We start from the raw sequence: 15,027 nt of genomic DNA, 5'->3' as shown, positions 1-15,027 counted from the left end.
TGTAGTATTTGAGTAGAACTTAGAATAATTTAATCCAATCTTCTCATTTTATATATAAGAAAATGTCCTCTGTGGATGAGATGATGTGTTCAACGTCACATGTCAAGTTAGTAGTTCCCAGTAATAACTGCTTTCTTTCTTACTTGTCCACAAACCATCTTTTAATTTACTATTCTTTTGTTTACCTAGGGCTTAATTTCAGGTTTCAAGAATCTATCTTTTCCTTCCTTTTGAAAATCTACATAATTTCAATATATCAACTATGTAAGTATGAGAAGAGAAATGTGAATTCAAGACTTTGGATCATCTTCCTAGATTATTGTGTCCCTAATACCTACCATAGACTGTATTGACTATAAATACATTATTAATATGGTACTTAAGCTGTAAGATACGAGTATCCCATACTTATGGTCAATCAGTTCCTTATTATTCTAAGGGAAAAGTCTTTGTAACACTTGACTTTGCCCAAGTTTATCTACAACTCAATCTCAATGATGCTTCTCTAATGCCCAAGTAGTTATCACTTGCCCAACAGCATTCCAAATTTTATACTTTTGGTTTGGAATTTCTGTTCCCCATAGAATTTTTCATTGCTTCATCAACACCATGCTGTTTAGGACTCTAGATATTACCTATTATGATATGTCTTGATCACGGCAATAGCAGAGAATCAGTTCTTTAAAAGACTTCAAGGAAGGGGCAGGTAGGTGGCACAGTGGATAGAGCACTGGTCCTGAAGTCAGGAGGACCTAAGTTCAAATTTGGCCTCAGACCAAACACTTGACACTTACTTGACCCTGGGCAAGTCACTTAACCCCAATTGCATAAAAAAAAAAGACTTCAAGGAAACTCTACATCATTTTGGTCAATCAGCTATCCAAGAGAAAAACGAGAAATGCAAAATCACAATTTCCAGGATCACCTTATTTGTCTGCCATGTCAATAGGAAAAGGGAATTGACCTGCAATTTCATTTGGTATAAGTGACACTCAGGTGAAGAAACCCTCTATACCAATGCAAGTTAGCAGCCTGTCTGCAACTTAGAGTGTCAGAGAGTTGCCTAGAGCTCAGTATCACATGGTCAGTATATGTGTCAGAGGCAACACTTGAACCTAGGTCTTTCTGACTTTGTGACCAGTTCTATCCTCTATGCTATAATGCCCCTCACCATGTCAATTCAACCAGTATTTATTCCACCCCAGGGAATGTACCTCTCTAAAACAAAACAAAAAAGCCAAAACTTTAAGTCTTCTGAAGTCACTTATTTCTTCCACAAAGTTAATCCTTTCATTACCTATTAGAAGAAGGTCTTCTGTGATGATAGATGCAAAAGCATAAAATACTTCCCAGAATAAACAGTCGCTGACTTCTGAGTCTGGGCTAGGACATTATGATAAACATGATTCCTGTTTGTTGCAGCAGACTCTTCATTTCGCAGTGCTAGAGCTATGTTTCACTGCAAAGGCCAGATGGTCCTGAGTACCAGTTTTTCACCAGCCAAGAACAGTGTCGTAACAGAATGGAACTTCTTATAAGTGGACAAATAAACTTTTGTTGTCAATACAGGAGTTATGCAACTATTCCCGTGCCTTTATTTTTATAATTTGTTCAGCTCGTTGACCTCTTAGAGGAATAGATCTTTACTTTGACCGCATATGCAAACCCCATTTCCTATCCCCAACTGCCCACTTCCTTCTTCCCATCCCTATCCCCAACAAATCCCATTCCAGATCTACCCACTTTTCCCACAGAACTCTCTGGAATGCCTGCTCCATAATTAACAAACTTGCTTTCATCTTAAAACTTTTCCTCTCTCCTTCTTTTCCCTTCCTTTCTCCTTCTATCTTCTAGCACTCATTGAGACCTGACTCCTTCCTGTTGAGACTGCATCCCTGGCCACACTTTCCAGTACTAGCTGCACTTTCACTCATACCCCAACTGACTAGTCATGTTGGGGTGATTGGAATATATCTGACTCCACTGCTACTTTCAGATTCTCACTCAATCACCACTGCTTAGCAACTTTTCCTCCTTTGTGGTAAATGCTATTTAATTTTATCAGCCAATTTAGATACTGAAGCAGCTAAGTGGTGCAGCAGATAGAGGATAGGATTTGGAGTTAGTAAGACTTGAGTTCAAGTTCTGCCTCACACACCTACTAGCTGGGCAAATCACTTACCCTCTCTGTATCTCAGTTTGCTTTTCTCTAACATGGGAGTATTAATGGCACTTACTTCACAGGATTGTTGTGAGACTCAAATGTAAAGCTCTTTAGTGCTCTGTAAATGCTACCTATTTAATATTATCTGGTGGCTTTATTTTTTTTTTAAACCAACTACCAGGGCATTGACCTTTCCTCAGTCAGTTCAATGTCTAACATCCTTCTCCTTAACCCAATTCTTGTCCTAATATGAGGGGACTTCAACATACTTATTGATGTTCCCTCAAGTACTATAATTTCTCAGTTCCTCATTCTATCAAGTTACACTGACCTATTAGCTCTTACTGGATCATTCCATTTCCTGACTCTCTGCATTTTTACTGGCGTGCTCCCCTGCCTGGAATGTTTTCCCTCCTCATCTCCACCTCCTGAATTCTCTGGCTTTCTTGAAAAACTCTGTTCAAATTCCACCGGCTTGTAGGGAGCTTTTCTCAATCCCATTAATCAATTAATCAGTCAATCAATAAACATTTATTATACACTTTCTATGTGCCAGGCACTGTGCTAAGTGTTGCGGATACAAAAAGAGGCAAAAGATAGTCCCTGCTGTCAAGGCGCTTATAATCTAATAGAGAAAACAACATGCAGGGGCAGCTAGTTGGTACAGTGGATAGAGCACCGGTCCTGGAGTCAGGAGGACCTGAGTTCAAATCTGCCCTCAGATCAAACACTTGACACTTACTAGCTGTGTGACCCTGGGCAAGTCACTTAACCCCAATTGCCTAAAAAAAAATTAAAAACAAAAGAGAGAAAACAACATGCAAACAAATATATACAAAACAAGCTAAATACCAGATGAATAGAAAATAATTAAAAGAGAGAAGGCACTAGAATTAGAAGGAGTTCCTGCAGATTGTGGGACTTTTTGTTGGGATTTAAAAGGAAACCAGGGAGGTCAGCAGTCAGAATAGAGCAGGGAGAATATTCCAGACATGGCAGACAGCCTCTTGAGGTTGGTCAAACTGAACAATTCAAAACATGGTTCCCCAGATTAATTTGTATCTGGGAATGGGTGTAGAGAGGATTTACAGAAGAGAAATAAGCCTAAATAATTCAAGTTATAAGTTATGAAAGGTCTAAATTAGTTTCTAAACCTAGATTCATTTCATTATCTGCCCATAAAGAATGCTTTTATGATGAATTAGCCTCATTATTCCTGAAGATAGTTCTTCATGGTTTTTTGTCTCTGTAGTTAGTTGGTTTCTATTATATTTAGGGTATTTGAGAAATGCCTAGTGAAAGCATTGGTGGGAAGCTATGTTGGGGCACCCAGGATTGATTCTGATACTAAAATCACTTTAAGGTAATATCACACATGATAGACCCAACAAGGTTTGTGCATCTTCTCATTACTCAATAAAGTACTCCATTTTTAATGTCATTACTGCTGAATTATTTCATCTCTCAATTCTTAACCACATCCACACAGATTCATCAGAGGACTTACAAAACAAATATGCAGTTTGTTTTGTCTGTATCTCTTCTTCATTCATTTGTTACTACTCGAGGAAACGAGGCCATGTGTTTTGTGTTATACAAGGTCTCAAGTGAAAAATGGCTCTTTGTAGTTTAGCCATGTTGATAACTTGAGAAGTCATAACTCCCACGGCAACTAGACATCTCAAACAATGGAAAGTCATCCGGTATTTAATTTTAAGCTATAATAACTCTTCCTGGGACATCCCCATCTGCCAAAAATATGAACACCTGATAGGCCACCTATTAGCACCTCTATTAATAGGGTCAGTTCATAGAAAGAACTGATTCCTTAGAAAGCTGAAGTTTGAGGGTCCGTGGCCTAGGATGAATCTTTTATAGTAGTAAAGTGCCAGAATGAGGCACTCACATGGCAGCAGGAGGCCACGGAGTTTCTTGGAGAAAGATTGTTTATTGCAGGGGTGGATTGGGAGAATAGAGGGAGAAGCAGGAGGGACAGAGGGGCCCAGAAAGGAATAGGAGAAGGAGGCCAAAGTCTAACTTCGCTTACTTCAAAATTTTGCTGAGAATCAGCTCTGAATCCCCCCTTCTAGAAATTAAGATAGTTGTCATTAATTTTTTTTCCATGGGAGAAAGAAACCAGCCACAATAGTGATGTCAAACGATAGCCTAGGCCAGGGAAGGGGAACCTGCAGCCTCAAGGCTACATGTGGCCCTCTAGGTCCTCAAATGTGGCCCTTTGACTGAATTTGACTTTTACAGAACAAATCTCCTTAATAAAAGGATTTGTTCTATAAAACTTGGACTCAGTCAAAAGCTCACACCCAAGGACCTAGAAGCCATATATAGTCTCAAGGCCACAGGTTCCCCACCCCTGTTAGGCTAGCTATGCATAGGAAACAGAAGGTGAGTACAATATGAAGGTATTTGGTACATCTTTGTACAAAAATTGAAATGAAAACTAAGGTCAGCAGTCAACTTGAATAGTGAAAGTCTTATTTAACCTATGGTTAGCATTTCTATTACAAGCTTTTCATTAAAAAAAAAAAGTAATTGACCATCTGCTTTGATATTAACAACATAATTTTTTTGTAATAGAAATGTACAGAGATCATTTTAAAGGTAGAAATCTTTTTATCTTAAAGATCAGAATTAAGATTATAGTTAGACTGATGTTTACAACATTGCTTTTATAAATAATTCATTGTCTAATAGATGGCACCTCAAAATACAAGTACTCTACAGATAGACCCTCATGCTAATCCATTCAAAGGAAAACACATGAATCTAATGCATTAAACAATGCAATTTTTGGTGGACTACTCAGTGACTTAGCAATATTGAGGAAAATGCATCACCTTCCAAAGAAGCCAAATAAATACATCCTAGATTTGTTTATTTTCAATCCCTGAAAACAATATTATATGCCATTTTTGGTTGCTGTTGTTGGTAGCAGTTAACATTGCTTAAAATCCCAGGTGATAAAAAAAATAAATTAGAGAAGGAAAAGATCATTAATGTTTTGATAAGGGGAAAATAATATTTATTCATATAAATTAATTTATCAGTCAATAAACATTTATCAAACACCTACTTTGTGTCAGGTACTGTGCTAATTTCAAAATTGTCTTTTATGATATGAAATCTTCAGAAACACCAGATCAAAAGCAAATCTGCCAACAAAAACTCTTTAAGAGATAAAAAAGAAGTGTGTCCCTATCTATGGTCTCTACCCTCAAGCAGTTCGTTTGGAGTTTAAAGAAAGGTGTGAAGAACAGAATTGTAACTAGGGCACAGGACCTGGCCCTAGGGTGAGAAATTTGCCTCAGTGTGGGAGATTTAAAGGACCACAGAAAAGCAAGTATATTCCTCTGAGGAGGCAGGGGTGGGACCCAGCGGTGTGATGTGGCTTTGTTGGGTGGGGTAGAGACTGGTGTTGGGATGGAGGTGGAGCTGTGTTCAGGGAGTTGGTGCCACGGACAGCCTAGACTGAGTGGACCCAAACTGTGACTCGGCCTTGAGATAGGAATGGGCTGCATTTCAGGTCCCAGGACCCTGGTACTTTAGTGAGAAAGTAGTTAGCAAAAGGCCACTTTATAGAACTTCTCACTGCGTGGGGCGAGGTAGGAACCCAGCAACTAACTAGGACCCCACCCTACCTTCCTTCATCTCACCCACCTATGTTGTTGTTTGTCCTTCTTTCTGGAAGAGGACCAAAACATCAGGGAGGTGATGCCATGACATGCAAGTGAATTGGATTCAAGTGAGGGAGGGCAGTGCAAAGTCACCAGCCTCACTTTCTCCTCCAGAGTCATCCATATCCAGGGGCCAGATATAGATCAGGAGGTATGGAGATGGCTCTGGATATAGTGGGAGACCTTGGCCTTTTTAAGCTAAGGTCTTTAACAGGTCTCAGTTTGACTGAGGCAACATTCATTTAAGGATAGATAAAAAAAGAGGTAAAGAATGACCTCTTTTACCTATTAAAAAAAAATCAATTTGGGAAGGGAAGACCCTCTGGCCAAAACAGAAACAATTGCTATTTACATTCACACACACCTCTGATAGGCCCTAAGAAATGGAGTAAGAATGGGGGAAAGCAAGGGAATACAATGCCTCTGACCTACTAGAAAACTTTGCATTTCCAGTCTAGGTGATTGGGTCTGTCTCTCTTTGTTTTGTTTCCCTGGATTCTCATACTTCCCAGGATGGGGGCCCAGTTGAAAGTATAATGGGCCACCCATAGAGTGGGATCCCTTCCCCTTTACAGAGGAATACAGGGAAGGAGAAATACTCAGGCCTTTGAATGTTCCACCACCTCAGCATGGTCTATCTTGACCTGGACACTGGCCCATCCAGTGGGGCAAAGTAGGGATAGGATCCATCCCCTGAGTCTAGGGTCATGAATCCTGCCTTCATGAGAATACGTCTGTCTCCACTATACCTGGAATTTTTTCACCCATGAAAATGTAGTCCTCTGATAACTGCTTAAACTTTCCCAAAGAGCAAAGAAGCAAAGAAGAGAGGGTAGAGATGAGCATGAAGGCCAAGGTACACCAAAGGCCCTCCAATTTGTTTAGCTTCTTGGCCTAAGTCACGAGACCAGGGACTTCATACGTGAACAGGCTTTTTGCACCTCCATATTCCCAGGACATGGTGGAAGGAGTTGGCAAATTTAACAACCCGACTAAAAAATCTGGATGAGAAGTCTGGAGAACTGGATTCTAACTCCTCTTCCGACACCAACTCTGGGCCTCTGTTTTCTCCTGTGTAAAATGAAGGAGTTGGAAAAGGTGGCTTGTAAAATCTCTTCCAACTCTAAGAGTCACGTCAGCCTAGGGCCAGGCTCCGTTTGACTTTAACTCAGACTCAATTTCATTAGGAGTTGAATGAGACTTCCATTGTGAGCTTGAGAAAGTTACTTCTCTCTAGGGCCTCACTTTCCTCATTTGTAAAAGTAAGGGTGTGGACGACCTTACCTCTAAGGTCCCTTCCAGCTCTAAAATGACACAAGCCCTCTTTAAGCCCCCTTTCACAAAACACGGATCAGATTATTTTGTGGGTTACCCCTTAAGAATCAGGCTTCTTGGATGCCCAATGTAAAGAAACAACTAGCTTAGGACCTAGGCATCTAAATGTTGTGCAAGCTAAATGTTGGACTTGAAGCCAGAAAGACCTCAGTTCAAATCCTGCCTCAGACACTTAATAACTATGTGATTTTGGACAAGTCATTTAATCTCTTCCAACCTCAGTTTCCTCGTCTGTAAAATGAGAATAATAACAGCTACTTCTCAGGATTGTAGTGAGGGTCAAATGAGATAACACGTAAAATGTTCTGTAAATTTTGTTGTTGTTCACTTGTTTTCAGTCATGTCCAACTCTTTGTGACCCCATAACAGGTTTTCTTGGCAAAGATAATGGAATAGTTTGCCATTTCCTTCTCCTTGTAAAGTTTAATTAGCTGTATAATTGCCAACTATTGTTATTATGGTTTACAAGAATTAGCTTAAATAGGTATCTACCAAATGGCCGGATTTCTCTAGAGACGGAAGAGAGATCCTCTCCATAGTTGGCTATTTGGCATATTGGGGTCCCTGTCTTTCACCATGGGGAAATGTCCTCACCCCCTCACCACTGACTGACATCCCAATTACCTTAGGATGCCTTTCATGTTACTTGTTGGGTGCAGTTTGTGACAGATCTGGGGACTCATTCTGGTTGCTGGAGCTAGGAAAGAGTTCATGGATGAGATAACACAAGTGTTGGGTTTTGTATGATGCTTAGGCTGGATATTCAGAAAGAAAGAGGGAGGACATTCTAGACTGGGGAGTTAGAAGGAAATCAATCCAAGTTCTTGAGCACCAGCACAGTGTAAAGTAAGCTAAGTGGCACTGGCCTGGGAGTCAGGAAGATCTCAGTGCAAATTCTACTCCAGACCGTTACTAGCTGTATGACCATAGTCAATGTCAGTCTCAGTTAACGTATCTGTAAAATGGGGATAATAATAGTACCTACTGGGTTGTTGTTGTGAAGATAAGATGAGATAGTATGCATAAAGGTACTACGTAAAAGTCAACTACTATTTTTGTTGTTGTTTAGTCATTTTCAGTCGCATCTGACTCCTCATGACCCTATTTGGGGTTTTCTTGGCAAAGATACTGCAGTGGTTTGCTATTTTCTTTTCCAGCTCATTTTACAGATGAGGAAACTGAGGCAAACAGGGTTTAAATGACTTGCCCAGGGCCACACAGCTAGTGTCTGAGGCCAGATTTGAACTCAGGTCTTCCTGACTCTAGGGCTAGGCACTGAGCTCTATCCCCTTTACCACCTAGCTGCTATTATTGAGCACTCAATTTTTTGTTTTTTGTTGTTGATTGATTGGCATTATATGTTAGTAGCAGTGTTCTAGGAAAATTAGCTTGGATGAATTGGAACATAGAAAAGAAAGCATTGCCAGAACTTAAGAGGTGATTCAAAATATACAGCAATAAATTTTCATTTCAAAAGCCTACATGATAAATATGACTCATCGTATTCAGAACTGTCCAACTTTTCCTTGTGATTTTTTTTGTTCTCTGCTGTGCACTTTTTACTTTGTTCTTTTTTCCCCTTCCTCCCCACCTCAAGAAGGCTATAATTAAGTACAGATATACATATGTATGTATATATATGCACATACGCAAACATGTATAGACATACATACACATGCCTATACTTAGATACCTATAATCATGCTCATACATAGACATATACATTCATATGCATCTATGTAAGACTGTACTGCACTGTACTTATTTGTCCTCAAACTTCCCTCTCTCTTGAGGGTACCACCATCCTTCAGAGCCACTCGCCCCTCTTCCCTCTCCCTTTTCCCAAATATCAAATCAAAAGTTGTCAAGTTTTGCTGATTCTACCTACTCAATATCTATCACATTAGTAACCTTATCTCCACTCACCAGCCCTAGCTTCTCTCTAGTCCAGACTATTTTAACAGCCTCCTGATTGGTCTCCCTGTATCATCCTTTTCTTCTCCAGTCTATTCTTTTCCAGTCCAATTGATCCTAAAGTATAGCTCTGACCACGTCACCCCCTTGAGTGACAAGAAACTTGAGTAGTTCCTTCTTAACTCTTGAATAGAGCACATATTCCTGAGTTTTAAAGTTTTTCCTAATCTGATTCTAGCTTCCCTTTCCAAGCTTGCTGTACATTACTCTTCCTCATGAAGCCTACATTCCTGTGTGACCTTGGCCAAGTCATTTTAGCCTCTGTGTGCCTCAGTTTCTCCAAATGTAAAATGGTGATAATAATAGCCCCTGCCCTCCTCTAGAGTTACTGTGAGGATCAAATGATATAATATTTATAAAGGCCTAATGTAGTAGGCACTATGTAAATGCTGATTGTTGTTTTTGTTGTCGTTATTCCAGCCAAACTGGTCTATTTGCTGTTCTGTGTATAGAATATCCATCTCCTTCCCCCATGTCTTTGCCCAGGTTGTTTTCCCATGCCTGGAACACCCTCCTCATTTATACCTCATAGAATCCTTAGTTTCCTTCAAAGTTCATCTAGCTGACTTTCCCATCTTTGTTCTCCTTAGTGGTATTACTGCCTCTTCTATAAGCACATCCAAGACTGTGATGTTAGAGTTAAAGCTTAGGGGCTCCCCTCTCCTTGACAATGAAAGGAACTGGTAATAAGAATCCTTGCAGATCTCCAGCTTCAGACACTTGCTAGTTGTGTGACCCTGAACAAGTTACTTAAACTCTGTCTGCCTCACCTTCCTCATCTGTAAAATAGGGATAATAGCATCTGCCTCCCAGAGTTGTTGTGAGGATCAAACGAGGAGATAGTATTTCTAAAGAGATTTATAAATCTTCAGGTATTATATATGGATATATAAATGCATAATAACAATATTCTACCTTGCCTGGCGCATATCAGTTCTTTTCCCCAGCTCTCTCTGGGAATATAGGAAACATTAATTTTATTTTTATGCTAGGCCTTGTCCTACCTCAGGTCAATACTAAATAACCACATACCATCAATCAGATCCACAAAAAATTAAGCCAATAAAGTAAATTTAAAAAATAAAAGTAAAGGACAAAACCACATCTGTGTTATATCATGGGATCTCAGTAAAATTCCATTCAAAAAAACATTTCTGACTTTTAAACTCACAACAACACTTAATCCAAATATCCATCAGGAGAAGTAGGGCAGATGCTCTCACCTGAAGCAGTTTCCTGATTCTTTTTAAATTATGTATCAAGAGCAGGTTCTTCTCTTGGGCAACTCGACCCAGCTGCTCATCCAGTTGCAGTAGCAGGTTTTGTAAGAGTATCGTTGCCATGGTCTCATTATTAGAAGCTGCTTCCCTATTAAAAAGAAAGCTATTGTTAGATAGTATTTAGCTTTGATTGGGTTTGCATAGGCTGCTTGGCACAACAGGAAAACATCAACTCTTTTTTGAAAAATTCATTTGCTTAGCTGCTTGCCTTTCATAGAATTTTAAATTTCATGTCAAGTGGAAAAAAGGTTTAATTATATTTGGTCATTTTTTGTTTATGTTAACCCTATGGCAGACCATCAATGCCACTAGGAAAAAAGAAGCAGCCGATGGTACTGTTGTATAAAGTATTTATAGCACCTGACATCAAAGATGTGATATAAGCTCAAATAGCATAATAATATACTAAGTATGGATAACAATCATGGCATCTTAAATAATTCTTTCCCCCAGGCAAATAAAAAAGTCAATAAATCAATATTAAGAATCTTAAGTAGTTTTCGGGGAAAAATATGTCAAGCCATTGGCCATTTTTTCAAAAGTTTTTTTTCTTTTTTTTTTTCTTTTCTTTCTTTTCTCTTTGCCTTTTCAAAATTACTCTTTAAAATGAGTGATAGAAAAAAAATGAGGTGATAGATCTGCATTTTGCTAATTAACTAACTATAGTTGGGGCAGCTAGGTGGTGCACTGTATAGAGTGCCAGGACTGGAGCCAGGAAGACTCATCAAATCTGGCCTCAAACACTTATTAGCTGTGTGACCCAGGACAAGTCAATTAACCTTGTTTGCCTTGGTTTTCTCATCTGGAAAAGGAAATGACAAACCACTCCAGTATCTTTGCCAAGAAAACTTCAAATGAGATCATGAAGAATCAAACACAACTGAAAACCATTGAACAACAACAAAAAATGTGGGTAGGTGAAAGTTGCTTTTCAGAATCTCCTCCTCTTTCCCCAAGAAGGCACCAGGCTTTAGGAAAATCATGTACTCTATGAGAAAGTCTTTGATTTTCTGATCAAGAGACATTTGTGGCCAACAATAAAAAAATAAATTATTTTATTCTTCAGTTTTTTTTAGCAAGCAAACCACTGAGGCAATTATTCAATTTTGCCTTGAAAATTAAAGCAGTTGGAATCTTGTTACTATTGATTTTCTGTACATGTTGGATGAAACTCTCCAAAGACAATATACCACATTCTAAATAAGTGAGAAGTATTTTTTTAAGCTTAAAAAGGTGCAACTACATTTTCAGAGTTCATAAACAGACCATACCAGAAACCCATAAGGATAGAAAATAGAGCTTTCATGTATCAATCCCTAAGAACAAGAAAAATGTTTGAACCTACCAATCCTGGCCTTCAATCCACTGGGCCAGGAGATGTCGAACTTCCATGGGGAAAGTATCATCGTAGAATTGATCTACTTGCTCCAAAAACTTGATTTCCAGTTGTTGAACTTGATTCCACTGAGACATAATCTAAAAGAGGATGCAAATAGAATTTTACTGGAGGCAGAACAAAGATGTCAGAGTAAAGGCAAGGATTCACCTAAACGCTCCCAAATTTCCCTCCAAACAAAGTTAAAATAACACCTCAAATGAATTCAGAAATAAATATAATTTTATTTGAATGTTTAAATTTGAATCTTGGGTCAGGGCATTTTCTCTGCCTGGTCTCCAGGTATGTAATACTCTCATTCCTCAACTCTACCTGCTGTCTTCCCTGGCTTCCTTTAAGTCCCAACTACAATCCCACCTTTCAAAAGAAACCTTTCCCAATCCCTCTTAATTCTAGTGCCTTCCCTCTGTTAATTATTTCCTATTTATTCTGTAAATAGCTTGCTTTGTATATATTGTTTCCTCTCCTTAAGGGCAGGAATTTGTCCACTGCCTCTTTTTGTAACCCCAGCTGCTAAGCATCAAGCCTAGCATATAGCAGGTACTTGATAAATGTATATTGATTGATTGATTGAATTTTGTCAATAGTTGTGACATTTGACACCCCCTCCCCAATTTTGAGGAGAGTCATATATCCTTATTTTTGGCAACAGTCTCTCTTCTTTCCATTTTCACCCCTCTACTTAGGAGGGAAGGAATATTTTCAGTACAGGGATATGAATAGTCCACTTAAGCCTGACAACAGACTCTTTACCTGAGTCAACCCAAATTCATGGAACAGCCTTCATCTACTGGCCCCCAAACCACATCCTTCCCTGCCTTCAATTTGAAGCTTAATCACCAACTCCTCCAGGAAGCTTTCAATGATTAAAATCAACCATCTAATATCCTCTCCACATCTTGCACTCAAAATTATTGTCTTCACCAATATAAATTTATATTCATTTTATAGTTATTTGTCTTTTTCCCATTGTATGATTTTTAAACCCTTTGAGGGAGATCTAATTCAATCCAATAAGCAGTTGGGTATTTATTGTTTCTCATTTCCCCCATCTAAGTCTGAGTTCCATGAAGAACTTCCCTGTTCTTGGTCTTTCCTTTAAACTGTCAGCTCATTTTGCCTATATATTTTCACAGCTATTGTTTCCTTCAAGTCTCCGAATATCAAAATGTAATTCTGATCTGGTGACTTATTTTCATTTTGATTTAACACCTTGCATTATCACTTGGCACAGTCTTCAAAGTGGTTCCTTATAAAATATATTTGAATGTGTTGCAATACTTAAATTCTATTCAAAACCCAGTATCCTTGAAAATGGTAGATGTAGCATGGTATAGTGAGTAGAGAGCTGGTCTCAAAACCCAGAAGACCTGGTTTCAGGTCCTGTCTTTGACACATACTTCTTTGAGCTTTTCTCAGGAAAGGGGGTAGTGGTGGCCCAGCACTGGTTCTCTGCCACTTGAGGCAAGACCAGGCAAGCATCATAGATGCCTTAGAGGTTTTCTTTGAGACTATGGGAAACATGCTCCATATATCACATGATAGAACATAGGAGCATAGATTTAGAGCTATCAGTGAGGGGCTTTATAGGTCATCTTTTGTATAGGTGGTAAGTAATAGATCCAGGATTTGAAGCCAGGTCTACTGGTTCCAAATCCAGCACTGTCTCCACTCTACCACTACATCACGTGGCTTTAATGTAGCATAACCAAATATGCAGTATAAAAAGACTGGAGTTCTGGTGGTGGGTGACTGCATCTTCCTAGAAAGTTTAAATCTTAGCCCCTGGGCAGACAGCTGAGACTAAAAAAGAGGGGCTACCCTTCAGCAGCAGCGGAGAGTAAAGGCAATCCTGTCACATCAGGCCCCATTGTCTCTCTATTAGGAAACTCTCTATGGTACCATGGGGTACTGAGATGAATGACAACTTTCTACGCAGTTAGGGCAGCGGCCCTCTGATCACTGGGTTCACACTTCCCTCCAGGCAGAAGGCTGGGTGTTTTCACTCCCTTCTCAGAAATCAGAATTTTCCATGGGACCTTGGGCACAACTCTCTCATTCCCTCGTCCTGATAAAGGCCAAAGGGCAGCCCCAGACCCAAAGAGCACCTTTATCCAAAGCAGCCACGGCTGTATTCTGTAAAAGGCAGACTTCGGCAAACTCGGGTCCCTACTCTTGGTAGGTTGACTGGCTCTAAGCCCTTTCCTTGCTCCCCAGCTCCTCCTCTTGAGAAGCAACATGACAACAGTCACTGGTCTACTTACTCCGTTCTGTCTGTCTCTCTCTCCCTTGGCTCTGATCGCAGTCTGTGCACAGGCCAGATGACTGACTGAGTAGCACTCACCACACTTACTCTCTGGGCTGAAGTTGCTGGTGCCCCTGCTCCTTCAATAAAGAGATTTACATTTCTCCGCCCACTTGAGGCTTTCCTGTACGTCACAGTCGAAGCCTCTGAGGACTTTACTCAGGTCCTGCTCCCACCCACTCTTTTTTCTAGAAATGCTCAAACGCAGAAATGTAGTCGGGCTTGGAAGATACTGTTGTTCAGCTTTCTTCTCTCCTCTCCCACACAGTGCGGCTCTATGCCTTCCCTGTGGGCAGGGGAAGGGACAATGAGGCTGCCCAAAAGGGAGTTCCCTCATTCACTTCCTTGCCAGAGTGCCCACTAGAGGCAGTTTACCGTCTTTCTGTTGTCCAAGCATCAGTGACTGACTTCCTGTGTTTTCAGAACCAGACTCCCCGGATCCTCCGTAGTCAGACTCTGGCCACGGGTGAGCTGAGAGCCACCAGGACACCACTGCAGGGCTTTAGAACATCAATGGTGATCTTGGGGTGCCACTCACACAGAAAGTCTTTAGATCAGGGGTTTGGGGAAACAGCCACATTTCTAAGGGCTGGGACTAGGAGGGACCTCAGGAGCTAATTGAGGCTCAGAGATCAAGTGACTTGCCTAAAGGTCACACAGCAGGAATCATGAGCAAAGGGATTTGAATCCGGGCCCTCTGATTCCAAAACCAATCCTCTTTTCATTACTCCATCGTCTTTCTAAGACACTGAGTCTCTAGGAGGAATGCGCAATCCTCAGCACCTTACAAATAAATACATATGGCCTTACAAATGCACTTTTCTCCCTTTCCCTCCCCATCAGTATCTGTATCTTCCTGGCATGATATGAATGACACCAAA

At 40.1% G+C, this 15,027-nt stretch overlaps 1 protein-coding gene across 2 annotated transcripts in view; it reads right to left on the bottom strand.

The window, feature by feature from the left end:
• The window catches only part of STAT4 (signal transducer and activator of transcription 4), a 140,236-nt gene extending 125,828 nt beyond the window's left edge, over positions 1-14,408 (bottom strand). For both annotated transcript variants that reach the window (XM_027866177.1, XM_027866176.1), the window contains exons 1-3: positions 14,106-14,408; positions 11,791-11,921; positions 10,389-10,533 (exon numbers count right to left, since the gene is read on the bottom strand). In XM_027866177.1, coding sequence (XP_027721978.1) covers positions 10,389-10,533; positions 11,791-11,918 — 273 coding nt within the window. In that variant the 5' untranslated portion in view covers positions 11,919-11,921; positions 14,106-14,408. The remainder of the gene's footprint in view (positions 1-10,388; positions 10,534-11,790; positions 11,922-14,105) is intronic.
• Between the last annotated feature and the right edge of the window lie 619 nt (positions 14,409-15,027).

This window comes from Vombatus ursinus, unplaced genomic scaffold (genome assembly GCF_900497805.2).
Source record: "Vombatus ursinus unplaced genomic scaffold, bare-nosed wombat genome assembly UNPS02014779.1, whole genome shotgun sequence".
NCBI classification, from domain to species: domain Eukaryota; kingdom Metazoa; phylum Chordata; class Mammalia; order Diprotodontia; family Vombatidae; genus Vombatus; species Vombatus ursinus.
Note: the sequence above shows the minus strand (reverse complement) of the source record. Positions and strands in the feature narration are given on the sequence as shown.